At 40.1% G+C, this 13,019-nt stretch overlaps 1 protein-coding gene across 1 annotated transcript; it reads right to left on the bottom strand.

Annotated features, from left to right (window-relative positions):
• Positions 1-1,789: 1,789 nt before the first annotated feature.
• On the bottom strand, positions 1,790-9,950 carry unc45b (unc-45 myosin chaperone B). Its single transcript, XM_034541608.1, has 20 exons — positions 9,884-9,950; positions 9,001-9,162; positions 8,853-8,889; positions 8,589-8,764; positions 8,223-8,312; positions 7,933-8,100; positions 7,577-7,742; positions 7,241-7,414; positions 6,938-7,109; positions 6,506-6,806; positions 6,219-6,313; positions 5,828-5,969; positions 5,603-5,743; positions 5,370-5,497; positions 4,989-5,055; positions 4,320-4,433; positions 3,853-3,968; positions 3,615-3,732; positions 3,341-3,496; positions 1,790-2,714 (listed from the first exon to the last, which is right to left on the bottom strand). The coding sequence occupies exons 1-20, from the start codon at positions 9,947-9,949 to the stop codon at positions 2,442-2,444; spliced, it is 2,862 nt and encodes a 953-aa protein (XP_034397499.1). The 5' UTR covers position 9,950; the 3' UTR covers positions 1,790-2,441.
• Positions 9,951-13,019: the final 3,069 nt, after the last annotated feature.

Genomic DNA, 13,019 nt, shown 5'->3' on the forward strand with positions numbered 1-13,019 from the left:
TGTAGTTTACAGACCACGTCCTGATCTATTCATATATACTATTCGTGTTTGTAAGTATATATTTATGTAGAAATGTGCGTGGACCTGCATTGTATGCTTTCCTTTCTTATTTTCATGTCTGCCTGTGAAATACATTACTACTCGTTTTGATATGTGTTATATAAATAAGCGTTATTATTGTCAACCACACAAGATATGTTTTTCGATTAAACCTGAGACTAATAGTCAACAATTGACCGTTAAGTATTACTACACACAGTGGATAAGGATTTTCTACAACACGTGGTGTTTGTTGTCAAATCTAAGAGCAAATCAGCTCTCTGATGTGGTGACAGCCAGAGGTTTCCCATCATGCACTGGGCCATGCAGTTGGTGGAGAGTCCCAGGCCGTTTCTCAATATGCGTTCTTGTCCGTACTTGTGTTCTCGTGGACTTGTGAAACGTCATCAGTCGCGGCCCAAGTACTGTTCCAATTCAAAAGTTCGCTTCTGCACAGCACAGTAACAATGCCCGGATGTGACTTGATCCGCCCAGTTTCCAAAGGATGCATCAGAGGAGACTTGTGCGTTACTATATATATATATATATATATATATATATATATATATATATATATATATATATATATATATATTAAAAAACCACACTTCAAAATAAAATAATTATATTTTAAAGGAAAACGAAAAAAGCAGGGTTATCATATTTAATTTACAATGAATAATTGGAGTAAACTCATGAGCACGAACAGCTGACGTGGTGACGTCATCAAGGTCGCTGCTGTTCCAATTGCAGAAAGACCGGACTCCAAAAGAATACAAGTCTGTACTCAGCGTACTTTGGCTTGAGAAACGGCCCCAATCCCAGTAGGCTCGAGATGAGCCAGTTCTACGCAGAATCGATCGGCGCGCAATGCATGCCGGTTAGATTTGTGTTCGGCTTGCTCCCGACTTGCTCTGACGTCATGCACACGTGGTCAACGATACTCTCACGAGAGCGAGGCGTCTGTCGATTTTAGAGCCAGGCGCCACAGGAGCTCTCCATCGACTGCGTGGCCCAGTGGCCCTGCGTGGCCCAGATGGGAAACGCCTGGCTATCGCCACATCAGAGAGCTGGGGTTAAGATGCAGGTATAGGTTATGTGTAGTCAAACAGGAAATGTGAGAGGTCACATCCATGTTCCCATCAGTTATAGAGAAAGAAATATGCTTTTCTTCAGAAAATGAAAATGAAAAAAAAGGAAATTACACCTTTGGTCCCAGCATTGACTTTTGAGTTAAATGTCTCTCCATTCAAAGTTTATATGTGTATAAGAAATGGTTTCCCAGAGAGTGAACTTATTATCACAATCTGGATGTCTGCTATTTACAGTCGGTTGGTTTACCAAATTGGGTGCAACTATGTTTAACAATGTGTTCAAAGGGCAAAGCATGTGTGTAAGTCAAACTGTGTAGCCCTATTAGGCTACCATAAAATGTTTCTATTGTTATTAGGTGTAATTAATGTACTACACTTAATGTTAGTGTGTTTCAAAGTGTAGCTTACAACATGCTACATGGCCTTTAGTTTTGTCAACAGTCAGTCACAACCGGAACAGCTAAGATCCAAGATCAAATGTGTAGGAAAGGATGACCGACCTGTCACATTATTAACCCAGGGTGTATCGGGAGGAGACCGATTTGATCTATTACGCTTGACTTTTTTAAAAATAGCTTCAATGTTATGTGTCGCAGTGACTCCAAATCAACACACCATATATTGGATTTAAATTCTTCTTATTTTATTTCCAGAGTTATACATTTTGGTATTTGCATCACTTGGTCACATTGCATTGAAGCTGCTGAAAAAAACATGAATTGTGTCTGAATATATTTTTAAAAAATAAAACACTCACTAAAATCGTAGAAAAAAAAACTAACTTAATATCAGAGAAGCGGACAAATGCACCAAACTAATCAACCAAAAGAAGGATGCATGTGCTTTAAATTAACATTGAAACATTGAGGTTTTATTTAAAGGGTATTTTGTCACCTACCATACAAATGCCAAACAGTGGAACAAACTGGTCAGTCTTCACAGTTGACAACTCCACACAAAATGGAAATAACACATTTGCTTACTGTACTGCCAAATCCCCAAATAAACATCACTGATTTATATTTATATTTGGGATTATCTATTGTGTATTGGAGCAGGTTGGAGAATCCTTTCGTATTGTTTATTTCTTTTATATCATCTTTGTGTCTATTTTATACATACAAAGATAGAAGGAGGGGAGAGAGGGGACGGCATGCAGCAAAGGGCCATGGGTCAGATGTGAACCCATGCAGGGAGCCCCATCCTATCAATTCTTTGATGTGGGAAAAAACATTTTTTTAAAAATATTATAATTAAAGGAAATAAAGAAGATTGTCCATGGTTGTTTTTTGTCTTGTTGTCAGCATTTTAAGGAAGGCTAGTAAATGGTTTGATGAGACCAAGATCCATAGCTTTGACCAGGCATGTGCGCGCAGCATCAATGACATCCTGCCTCTTGGGATTGTCCTCCGCCTTGCCAATCACTGAGAGGATTTCCAGCAGCTCACTCTCCATCAACTTCTTGGCCAGCTCACTGTCGTCTGAGTTGAGCATGTTGTAGACAATCACAATGCCACGATGCTGTATAGAAGGGATGGTTTGGAGACACAACCTCTGCAGGATCTCAAGCCATTGTGTTGTCTGTTGGGAGTGATCAGTTTGTAAAATGTGTGAATGATGAATCAAAAATGGCGGAAGCTGCTTTTCAAACTTATTTTCGAACAACCAATTTCAAACAGTGGAATCCATGAGTAAAATAGTGTGTTGTATTATTAAGTGTAGGAGCCATTGTTTTTGGAGGTTGACCGATAGGGACTCAAAGTCAGGACACTGCAACCATTGATTTTGACTATTCTTTTTTCTTAATGTAGCTCTCACAGTTAACTCACAGCTTAATGTGATGCAATTGGAAAGCCAAACTTAACTTACAGTAACATAGGCCTCAGGTAAAACAAGCTACATACATTAAGCTGCTTTGTGAGACCCCACAAAAGTGCATGAAAATGCTCCCAAGTGTCATAAAGGTTAATTTAGTTAAAGCATTAAAGAGTAATAATAACAAGGCTTTTGCAATCTTATACAGAGAGAGTGTGTGTTGACCAGAATAGTTGCTGCTGTGGATTCAGCATCAGTTCCTAAGGAAAAGCTATTTAGGAGATTTCTGGGTATTTTTCATTGTGTGGCAGACATGCTTTCAAAACACACTCCGATGTGACACTATTATTTATATTCTACAGTAAAAGCATACTGAACGCTGTTGTACATACCACCAGGGTCAGTTTGTGGCAGAGCTTCTTCTGAGCACCAGTGAGCATGGCGAGAGCTCCAGCTGCAGCTACCTGAAGATCGTCGTCATCCTCGCCACATAGCAGTACCATCAGCTTCAGCTTATCATTCCCATCTTCCAGATAACGATCTTGGACCTAATACACAAAAAATTGACATGTTCAACGCACTCACACCTGTTGGACACATGTTTCTCACATTGACTATGCATCATCCATTATTAGGTGAGGTTTCTAGTTGTTGGTCTGTTCTCACCTCTTTACATGAAACAAGGTTGCACATGCATTCTGTGGCAGCCTGTCTGATCTGGTCATGGTCTTCAAACATGTAGTTCTCAATCTCTGGCAGAGCTTTCTCTTTCACAATCTTTACTCTACAAAACAGATGAAGATGAGAACTCATAATACGGCAACATCTGTAAACTGCAGTACAACTCACTTGTAGGAAATTAGGCATCACAGTGACCATAATATGATATGGTGAAAGATGTTACCGTAGTTTTTCACTGTAACCAGCCAAGTTAGTGAGGCCTCTCAGAGCTTCAAAGTTCTGTAATCCGTCTTTGTCTGTTTGAAGGAGGCTAACTAAAGGTCTCACCACCTCGTACACCTGGCAAACAAGAAAGAAAGACAATGTTGTTGTTTTGTTGAACTATGAGGTAAACACCACATCAGCATATACATACTTAATTCAGAAACATACCGATTCAGAAAGTGAGTAACAAACAACGGTCATCAGTAATGATATAAACTGACAATCCGAAACACAACAGAAGAAATGGTCCATCATCTACCAGCATATCGAGAAACAAAGAAACTTATGCAAAGGGAGGCAATGTCAAAATCAAAAAAAGTGTGTAGTCAAGGGAAGATTAAGTAGAATGTGATACCTCAGTACATTTCCATTCCCCTTCCACCAAGGCATAGAAACAAACAAACCCACTACTATTGTATGTCTTACCCTCTCACCGGGGAAGGCGATTTCTGGGTTGGAAATAGCTGCAATCTTGGCAATGGCGTGGCTGGCTTTCGTCTTCCCAGCATCTGTCCCCTCCAGTGCAAGTGGTATTAAAGCCTGAGGGCAGAGCCAGAAGTGAACAATAGTGGGGGTATTTTGCAACAACCAGCTTATCCAGTTACAGTTACTGTTAGGAACATTTAACTATTATGAAACATGCCTCTTAATGACCTACATAAGTAGAGTATAGCATCAGTGAGAAGATTGGCTAATTCTTTATAGTTATTGTAAATGCTTGACATCGGTGCCACCGGGTCAGATTCTGCGCGACATCACATGAAATCATGCAGGGGCCGGAGCACTGACACCACGTTGCTGGGGGCCCAGTCTATATTGATGAGCCTGCTGGAGAACCAGCACCAGGCAAAGGAGAACCAGCACCAGGACTGAGCGGGCAGACAGACAAACCCCACTGCAGTAAAATGTTCTTAAGGATCTCTGGTGCTTGGAAACTCCACCTCTCTCATCCACAGGAATCGCCAAAATGAAAGTTCCTTGAAGTAACCCTTATCTTTATTCAATTTCCCGGCGATTCAGTTAGGGAACACTTGAAAAGACTTTGGGAAGTGTCATAGATTCTCTTGTACATAGCTTTCCAAACCTTTAACTCACCTTACCCCCACCCTGGGCTACAATAGTACCACGGTCTTTGGGATCCAGTGACAATGCCAAGAAAACTCTAAAGATAAAAAAATAGAAAATAGTTTTAACATTCATATATTTCTAAGCAATGTTACAATTTAAGGTGGAATAAACAAGAAATTGGGTGTATACTTTTGTACTGTAGCTTGTATTCCCAAATCTCTGTGATGGAACATTTAGAAATATAGTGCGAGTTGTGACCTCAGACAAAAGCGATTTGTTGGCATCAGCTTAGCTGTAGCCAAGCTGTCATGATATGATTCATGATATGTGATGCGTCATATGTGTTTTGTAGATTCCAGACAGTTGTACAACAAGCTTGATGAAGTATCAAAATGTTTCCCCTCCCACCTTGACAGCATCTCTTTGGTATGGTTGGTCAGGATGGAGCTGTCTGCTTTGACCATGACAGCAAGAGCTGAAATGATTCCAGCCTTCAGCAGCCTTTTCACTCTCTTCTCGATAAAGTCCTTCTTGTCCTGAAAAAAGAATACATATGAGTAACATAACCTGCCTACTTACGCATGTACATTTATAGATTGTGATCTCCCGTCTGGTTTAGATCCCTTTTCTTCCTCTTTTACCTTGGGGTGTTGCTCGGGCACATGTTGCTTTGAAAATTTGGCAAGTTGAACCAGCTCAGGGATGATGTCCTTCTTTTCATAGCAGTTGGTGCAGTTAACCAAAGTGCAAGCTACTGAGTATATGATTGTCTTATCCTTAGACTAAAACACAGAGAAAGGAGAGAGATTATTTCTAATATATAATCAGATATACTCAATGTTTCTTCTTGTCTGCTATTTTCATACCTTGGCCAGTTCAAACATGGCTTTCAGGGCAGCCTCGTCCTCAACAAAGTCATCTTTCACGTCAGCATCATTAGTCAGATAAGCTAGACCCTCAATAGCCCACTTCCTGGTTCTTGTATCAATCTTGGGATTACAGAGCCACCTAGAAGAGTAACAAAGGAAACCAATGATGTGAAGTGGTATGATTGAAATGTACAATGACATTCTGACATTCTAATTTGTAAATAAAAATTAAATAATAACTAATTCGGTATTGAGCATGTATTTAAAAAATACTGATGCAAGTATCAGTTTTCTCACAGATTTTCTACATTGACCACCATGTTTTTCTATCATCATGGCTTATCACTTGCTTGATTCACTCACTTTAACAGGCTATGTGAGTACTCACTTTCTGCACTGCTTGGCCAGCTTCTCTGTGGATCCCTCAGCAAACTGCCGTAAAGCATAATCATCACCTCCTGCTGAACCCAGTTTACAGAGACCCTGGGGATGACATGGACATGAGTATGCATACCAATACACAATCTAGAAGTTGTGTAGTCCAATTGTCTAATAATGTCTGTGATAATCAACTGTGATGTTTTTATCACGTTTTGTAATGTTATTCTATATTGTGTGTGGGCTATGGCCAAAAATCATAAAGTTCTATACTCTATTGCCATTCTTTCCACTCACCACCAACGAACGTATTTTAATCTTCTCATTGGTGGTCTTTTTGTAGATGTCCTTTAGGAGTGAAACACCGTTGGTGATGATAAATGAGGCGCGGCTCATCTTAGAGGAGGAATGGATCAGCGCCTCTACAGCAACCATCTGGTCCACCTCACGTTCGGAGCCACACAGTGCTACCATCATCTCCATTATGCCTTGCCGACCGACAAGGGCGTTACCAACATCAAAGGGACCCTGAAGCAGCCCTGAGATGGTGTTGATAGCATGAATGGTCTTGTCCATGTCGTTGGGGTCAATTTTGGATCTGTGGAAAAGAAGGGACAAGGAAGGAAAAAAGCATAAAAGATGGAATAAGTTATGTTGGCTTAGAAACTCTTTACTAAAACACTGGTAAATGGTGAATTTATGGACATACTTGATATATTCATCACATACTTGATATATTCATCACAAATGTCCCTGAAGTTGTCTCTCTCTGGGTCACATGTGAGGTCGTCATAGATCTTGGTGAGTAGCACACTGGCAATCAGCTGTGTGTTGTCTGTCAAGGGAAGCTGGTCTGGCAGTTCGGGAACCTGACCACACACTTTGAGGATTTTCTTGAGACCTGGAGAACAAATACATACATATGCGTATATAGATGTGATCTGGCAAATATACTTTGTCAGGGAGTCTGGGATGCAGAAATAGACCTGTGCTCAAACCAAATAAATGACCCAATGCAGCTGTCTGGCTCACCGTGGTCAATAGTGAAGAGGCTCTTGGAGTTGTCGTTGTTTTTCTTAATGTTTTTGCGCGGTACATTCTTGATCAGAAGATTCAGTGCCTGGTCCCTGCCATGGCCAGACACCTTCTTACTTGCAACCATCTCCACGAGAGAGAGGAGAATGGTTTTCAGGTCTTTAGATGAATCTGCAGATGGACAGATGGTAAACAAGAAAGTATGTCTCAGTCAGTAGTGTGCAAAAATACTTAAAGCAGCAAAGCCATAGCCGCACCCGTCTTTGATTATATGGTGTTTAGTCGAAGATTACAAATTAGGCTTCGATGCAGTTAATTTTTATTCTGTCTCACCTAAAACCAAGGCCTCTTCTTTCCCATATTCCCTTTTATCTCCACCAGTGAGGGAGTCGTTGATGCACTGGAAGAGGTTGCATGTTGCCAGTGCAATCTCCTCATTGTCAACAGCCATGATGCTGCACATCTTATCAACACCGACCATGTGAATAATAGCCATGGCCTGTTTAGGGGTGGTGAAAAGAGTACATTTTGTGAAAAAAATGACTACTTCTAATGGTATAGGTAGAAGTTGTACTTGTGAAGTTTGATTGTGTTTGGTAGGCTACACAGTTGTTTCGTTGTCTTCCCAAATCTTTGATTTTCATATTCACTTGCATTTGTTTTGACTAATTTTCTATGAGCATGCTCACCCGAGCTTTGTGTCCTGTGCACATTCCTGACAAAGTGCGAACAGCAGCCAGGATCATCTCTGGTTTGCCTGTCTCCATCATGTTGAGCAGCAGAGGCACTCCGTTATTCTCGAATATTCGCTCGGCTCCGGCATCCTCTCTTGACAGCACAATCAGGTTGTTGGCAGCCTAGACATAAAATAATATGTTGCAGAAGTGATACCACAATTATGCACAAACATGCTACCAAACAATAAAAATAGAAAAGTCCTTAAATGATTTTAATTCTAACCCTAACAGAAAATACCCACTTTTTCCCTCTTGTCCTTTTCCATTTCGTCATCAAGGAGAATGTCAAACATGTTCTGTACCCTCGAATCTGTGGAGAATGTAGACTTAAGCTGTGGAGAATCAAAATGAAACATTGAATCATTTCCGGATGCTGACATGACCAAATCATACACATTAATTTAGTTTGTGCTTCAACATAAAACCATCTTTCAAATTTCCTTAGCTTAAAAAAAACAGTTATTTCTAATGCAACAACCAAAGCTAATCAGATTTTTAAGCCAAAATAATATTGTTGAATACATGTTGAAGTGCTTCATGCATTTAAGCAAAGTAATGAGTCTGTAGATTAACTTGTGTGTGTGTGTATTGTTATTTTTAATGCTGACCTTGGACTGGATGTCTGCTCCCAGCCTGCGGAGTGTCTCCAGGAAGGTTTTATTCTTTGGTTCAATGGTGGCACATCTCTGCACATCTTTGAAAGCCATATCCAGTTTTCCTAGTTTCTCAAGAGCTTGGCAACGCCGGTACAAGGCTTTAATATCTGCTGCATCGACATCAATTGCTAAGTAAGACGAAGAAAGATTATTATATATATGTTTTTGGTGCCATTGGTGATATTATTTGGTTTATAACTGTATATATTACTCTACCTTTGGATGCATCAGATGCTGCAATGGCAAAGTTTTCCTAAAGAAAAACAGAAAGTGTAAATTTGTGTAAATTTGCCAACGAAATTGCAAATATGGTATAATTGCTATTGGCTTGTTTTTGTGATATATGCTTTAAACAACTGCTTACCTTTTTTAGGTAGCATGCAGATCTGTTCCTGTAAATGATAGCAAGCACTTTTTTGTCTTTGCAGGCCTTTATGGCTTTACTGTAGCACTCAATAGCTTTGTCAGTATCTCCTGACTGGAAGTGTTGGTTTCCCTCATCTTTTAACTGGATCGAGTCTCCCATCTGGTAAAGAAATAGGATGTATGAGTTATGAAATAAAATAAACAGATCCATTAACTATGGGTTTTCATGTCCACTTAATGTTTCATCACAGCAATGTCAGCGACAGTCAATCAAATGTAAATGCAATATTTTAACTGTTTTCCAAAGCTTCATACCAAAATCAATCATCAAAAGACACATACATACACATATTTTAAATAAGCAAACATTAAAACAAATCTGAAGAACAGTTTACACTTTTTGGTTAGTTCAAGGATAAATAGTATAAGAATATAAATATAAAAGCAGTTCAAAGCGTATGGCGTGTACTTGTATTTGTAGGTTTACAAAGCTTACAGTACTGATCCCTCTTTCACATTAATCCATATTCATCCTAGAAATCATATGTCAGCAAGCTAATATTTGTTTTAACTACTGTAACATTAGAAATATTTATTTTCTTACCATTGTTTGTAATCAGTGCCCTGCTGACCTGGGTCTCTCTTAGCAAATGGCCATGCACATGCTATCTCTAACTTTACATGGCCTCCCGTAAGGCCTTATTTGGGCATGATCTCGTACCCCAGTTGGAGCCTTACAACAAATGCCACTTTCCCAATGGACAGATGCCATCTCCTATCATCTAGGCACAGTCTATTCCACTACTTATCCTAAGTACCCTCTGCATACCTGAATGTCACTCAAATGAAAAAACAACACATCTGTGAACGTTGTACAGTACCTTCTTATGATTGTGTGTTGTCTCTCTTGCTCTGCGTAGATGGTCCAGACCTCTAGTTCCTAACATGTGTTACAAACTTTTTCTATCTCATGTAAGCTCCCCCACCAACTTGTTGATATTTATAGTCGATCTCAATGAGGTGGGACCGAACTGAGGTGTACCATCCATCACACGTAGGGGTTCACTGCAAGCACACTAAAACCCCAATAGGCAACTTTGTACCAGAGGTCATTATAGACCATTATTTATTGTATTAAAAAAAATATCCTTACAATATCTTTGAATTATCCAAAGCTTTATGAATGAAACATATTTTCCATTCAGGGATGTCTGTCAGAGTAACTACCTCAATGATGGTCTGCTCCAGATAAGGTCTATTTAGGGCACAGACAGCTGAGGACTGACCAGCAGAAAGTGAGGGGTGGGGGGTAAAAGACAAGTGTGTGTGGAGACAGGGGCTTGGGGGGTGGACAGCTGCAGGACCAGGACCATAGAGGAGCCTCGTAGCTTCTAGAAAAAGAATGATCTCGAGCCCCACGAGTTGTGGTTAGGCACTTTCTTGTTCTTGTCTGTTGTTTGTGTGTGAAATAATAAATAATACAAGAACATAAACTGATATGTGGTGAACTGCTCAGGATGTGTTTCTGTCTTCTGCCAAGTGCATGCAGGGACATTGCATAGTGATGGAAATGGAATAAGCATGCAGACATAAATGTATACATATTACAACAATAATTGATTAGAATATAACCCAATGAAGAGTTATGGCAGGGTGTCATCTCAGTTGAGTAGTTGTACTTTATACACCAGTCATTACCTATTACACTTTCTGAGGGTAACAATTGTGTAAGTTTTGATTGGGCAGATCATATGCTGCTGTTAAAAAAATGACCTTTTCCGTTCATGAACAAATAAGAAATAAACATTGATGTTCTGCCAATGATTTGTTTGTTTGTTGTGCTGGTTACTCTGCTGGTTAAGTGTCACCACCTAACTTGTTATGTTTGACTAGTTGAAACAAGTAAGAATAAAACAAAACTTTTCCAAATCAAATTTCTCAATTTACCTGCCGTGTGAAGTTCCCTACATGAACAATCAGGAAACACACACAGGAGGCAAGGGAGTGGCTGAGGGCAGGTGAAAGGAATGAACAATCAGGACACACTGGGAAGACACACACAGGAAGCACACAGGGTGTTAAAGCTAGGAGCCATGAGACAATGTGGGAAAGTTCAGGCCATTTGGAACCTTTTCTTTGCGACCCAATTCTTATCACAGCAGTAAATGGCATCAGACTAAATCTGAAACATTTTGTCAATGATGTAATAGCTCACATGTGGTTATAATGATGTCACACACACATCACTGATGCTTTTTATCGAAAGCAAATTACAATCATGTTCATACACTGTAGAACAGCTATAGGGAACAATTCAGGGTTAAGTGTCTTGCTCAAGGTCAGATCGACTAGGGCGGGGATAGAACCACCAACCCCGTGATTGAAAGACAGACCTGCTAACCACTGACCCATTTGTCACGGCCTCTCCAGAATGCTGGTTCTTGTTTGAAGCCACACAAAGCACACCAGACCCTTTGCATCTGATCTTACATCAAAAACTTTCCCTATCATCCAAGATCCTCTTGGAGCTGTGGCGTCCGCATCAAGGACTATGTCTCCAGTAGGGAGGCTTCTTTTTGGCCGTGTCTCTCTTGCATCATCGGTAGGTGCTCAGAGATCCATCTCTTCCAGAAAGGTTCAGCCATGTACTGCATTGGCTTGTATAGATGTATAGATCAATTTGATCAAACAGTCCTGGTGGCTTGATTGCTTTGCCCCTTAAAATTAGAATGTGGTTTGGTGTGAGAGCTTCAAGGTCATCTGGGTCATCTGAGACTCCTGTGATGGGCCTATCATTTAGTATTGCCTCAACCTCACAGAAAATGGTCTGGAGCCCTTCATCGTCTAGAGTTTGCTGTGGAACTAAGGTGAACGAATTAGGCTCTCCCCGATGACGCTTTGATGGGGAGCTGCTGGAGTGTTAAAGTTCTATTTTATACCCTCCTGGACCAACGACCTTTGCATTTTGCCATGATTCACAACAGCCAGAGTTTCCTTCAGCTCTCGGTTGGCTCCAACCAAGTTTGTGTCTTTATCAGTCCTGATAGTGGAGACTGGACCTTGTGTGCAGATGAATCTCCGTACTGCATTTAAACAGGAGTCTGTATCCGGTGTACATGGATGGCACTTCCAAGTGGACAGCGTGACTGGTAAGACAGGTGAAAAGCACTCCATGTTGCAGGTCAAATTGACCTGTTTTGAAGTTTTACAGAAATCTAGAACAAATACTTTAAAGTACCTTTTCTGTATGAAACATTTTCTACTTACCTTAATTAGTGTTATCAATGTAAAAAAAAAAACTGCAGGTTTATATTACAGAGAAGTTGTTCGGGTCAATTTGACCCGGCGGTAAAAGTGGAGGCTATAAGTGGTCAGACATGTCAAGTTTAGACCATTCTTTCTTTGAAAATGTAAGACAAACTATTTCTTACTCCCTCCCACCATTTTATAGTTACCACCATATACAATTCAGGTAATGAACTTAATGAGGAGCACCAAAGTGACGAAAATCAATTACTGCAGCTCCACGCTCCAACTTTTCTATTTACCCCTTTGATTAAGAGTATAAGGAGAGTAGACACACTGAGGAAACAAGCATGTGCCCATGTAACCTATTTTATTTTTCCGATATGGTTGTTGAATACATTTATGACGTTATGTTTTTGGTCCAATCTTGAGTCTGCACTTACAATAATAATAAACAGTTCCAGTTCATATTTGTATCCAGCTCCAGCTTGTACCCAAAGCCACAGCAGTCTCATTGCTAATACTATTAGTCAGACCTGTACGGGGATACTTGTTTGTAGATGGTACAGCGCTGACCACTAGTGGTAGAGGGCAACAACTGCATTGTTTAAAGTGAGTAAACTTTCTGATCCGTTGTTTGTTTGTTTTTGCAGATGTTTTATTATGGAGGCCCATAAGATGTGTTGGTCCTCCTTCTCAGACTGACCATCTCAGAATGTGGACTTAATAAGTCAATATCTCTAGTAGTTCAATATTATGACAATTTGAGTA

Source organism: Cyclopterus lumpus, chromosome 9, assembly GCF_009769545.1.
Source record: "Cyclopterus lumpus isolate fCycLum1 chromosome 9, fCycLum1.pri, whole genome shotgun sequence".
NCBI classification, from domain to species: Eukaryota; Metazoa; Chordata; class Actinopteri; order Perciformes; family Cyclopteridae; genus Cyclopterus; species Cyclopterus lumpus.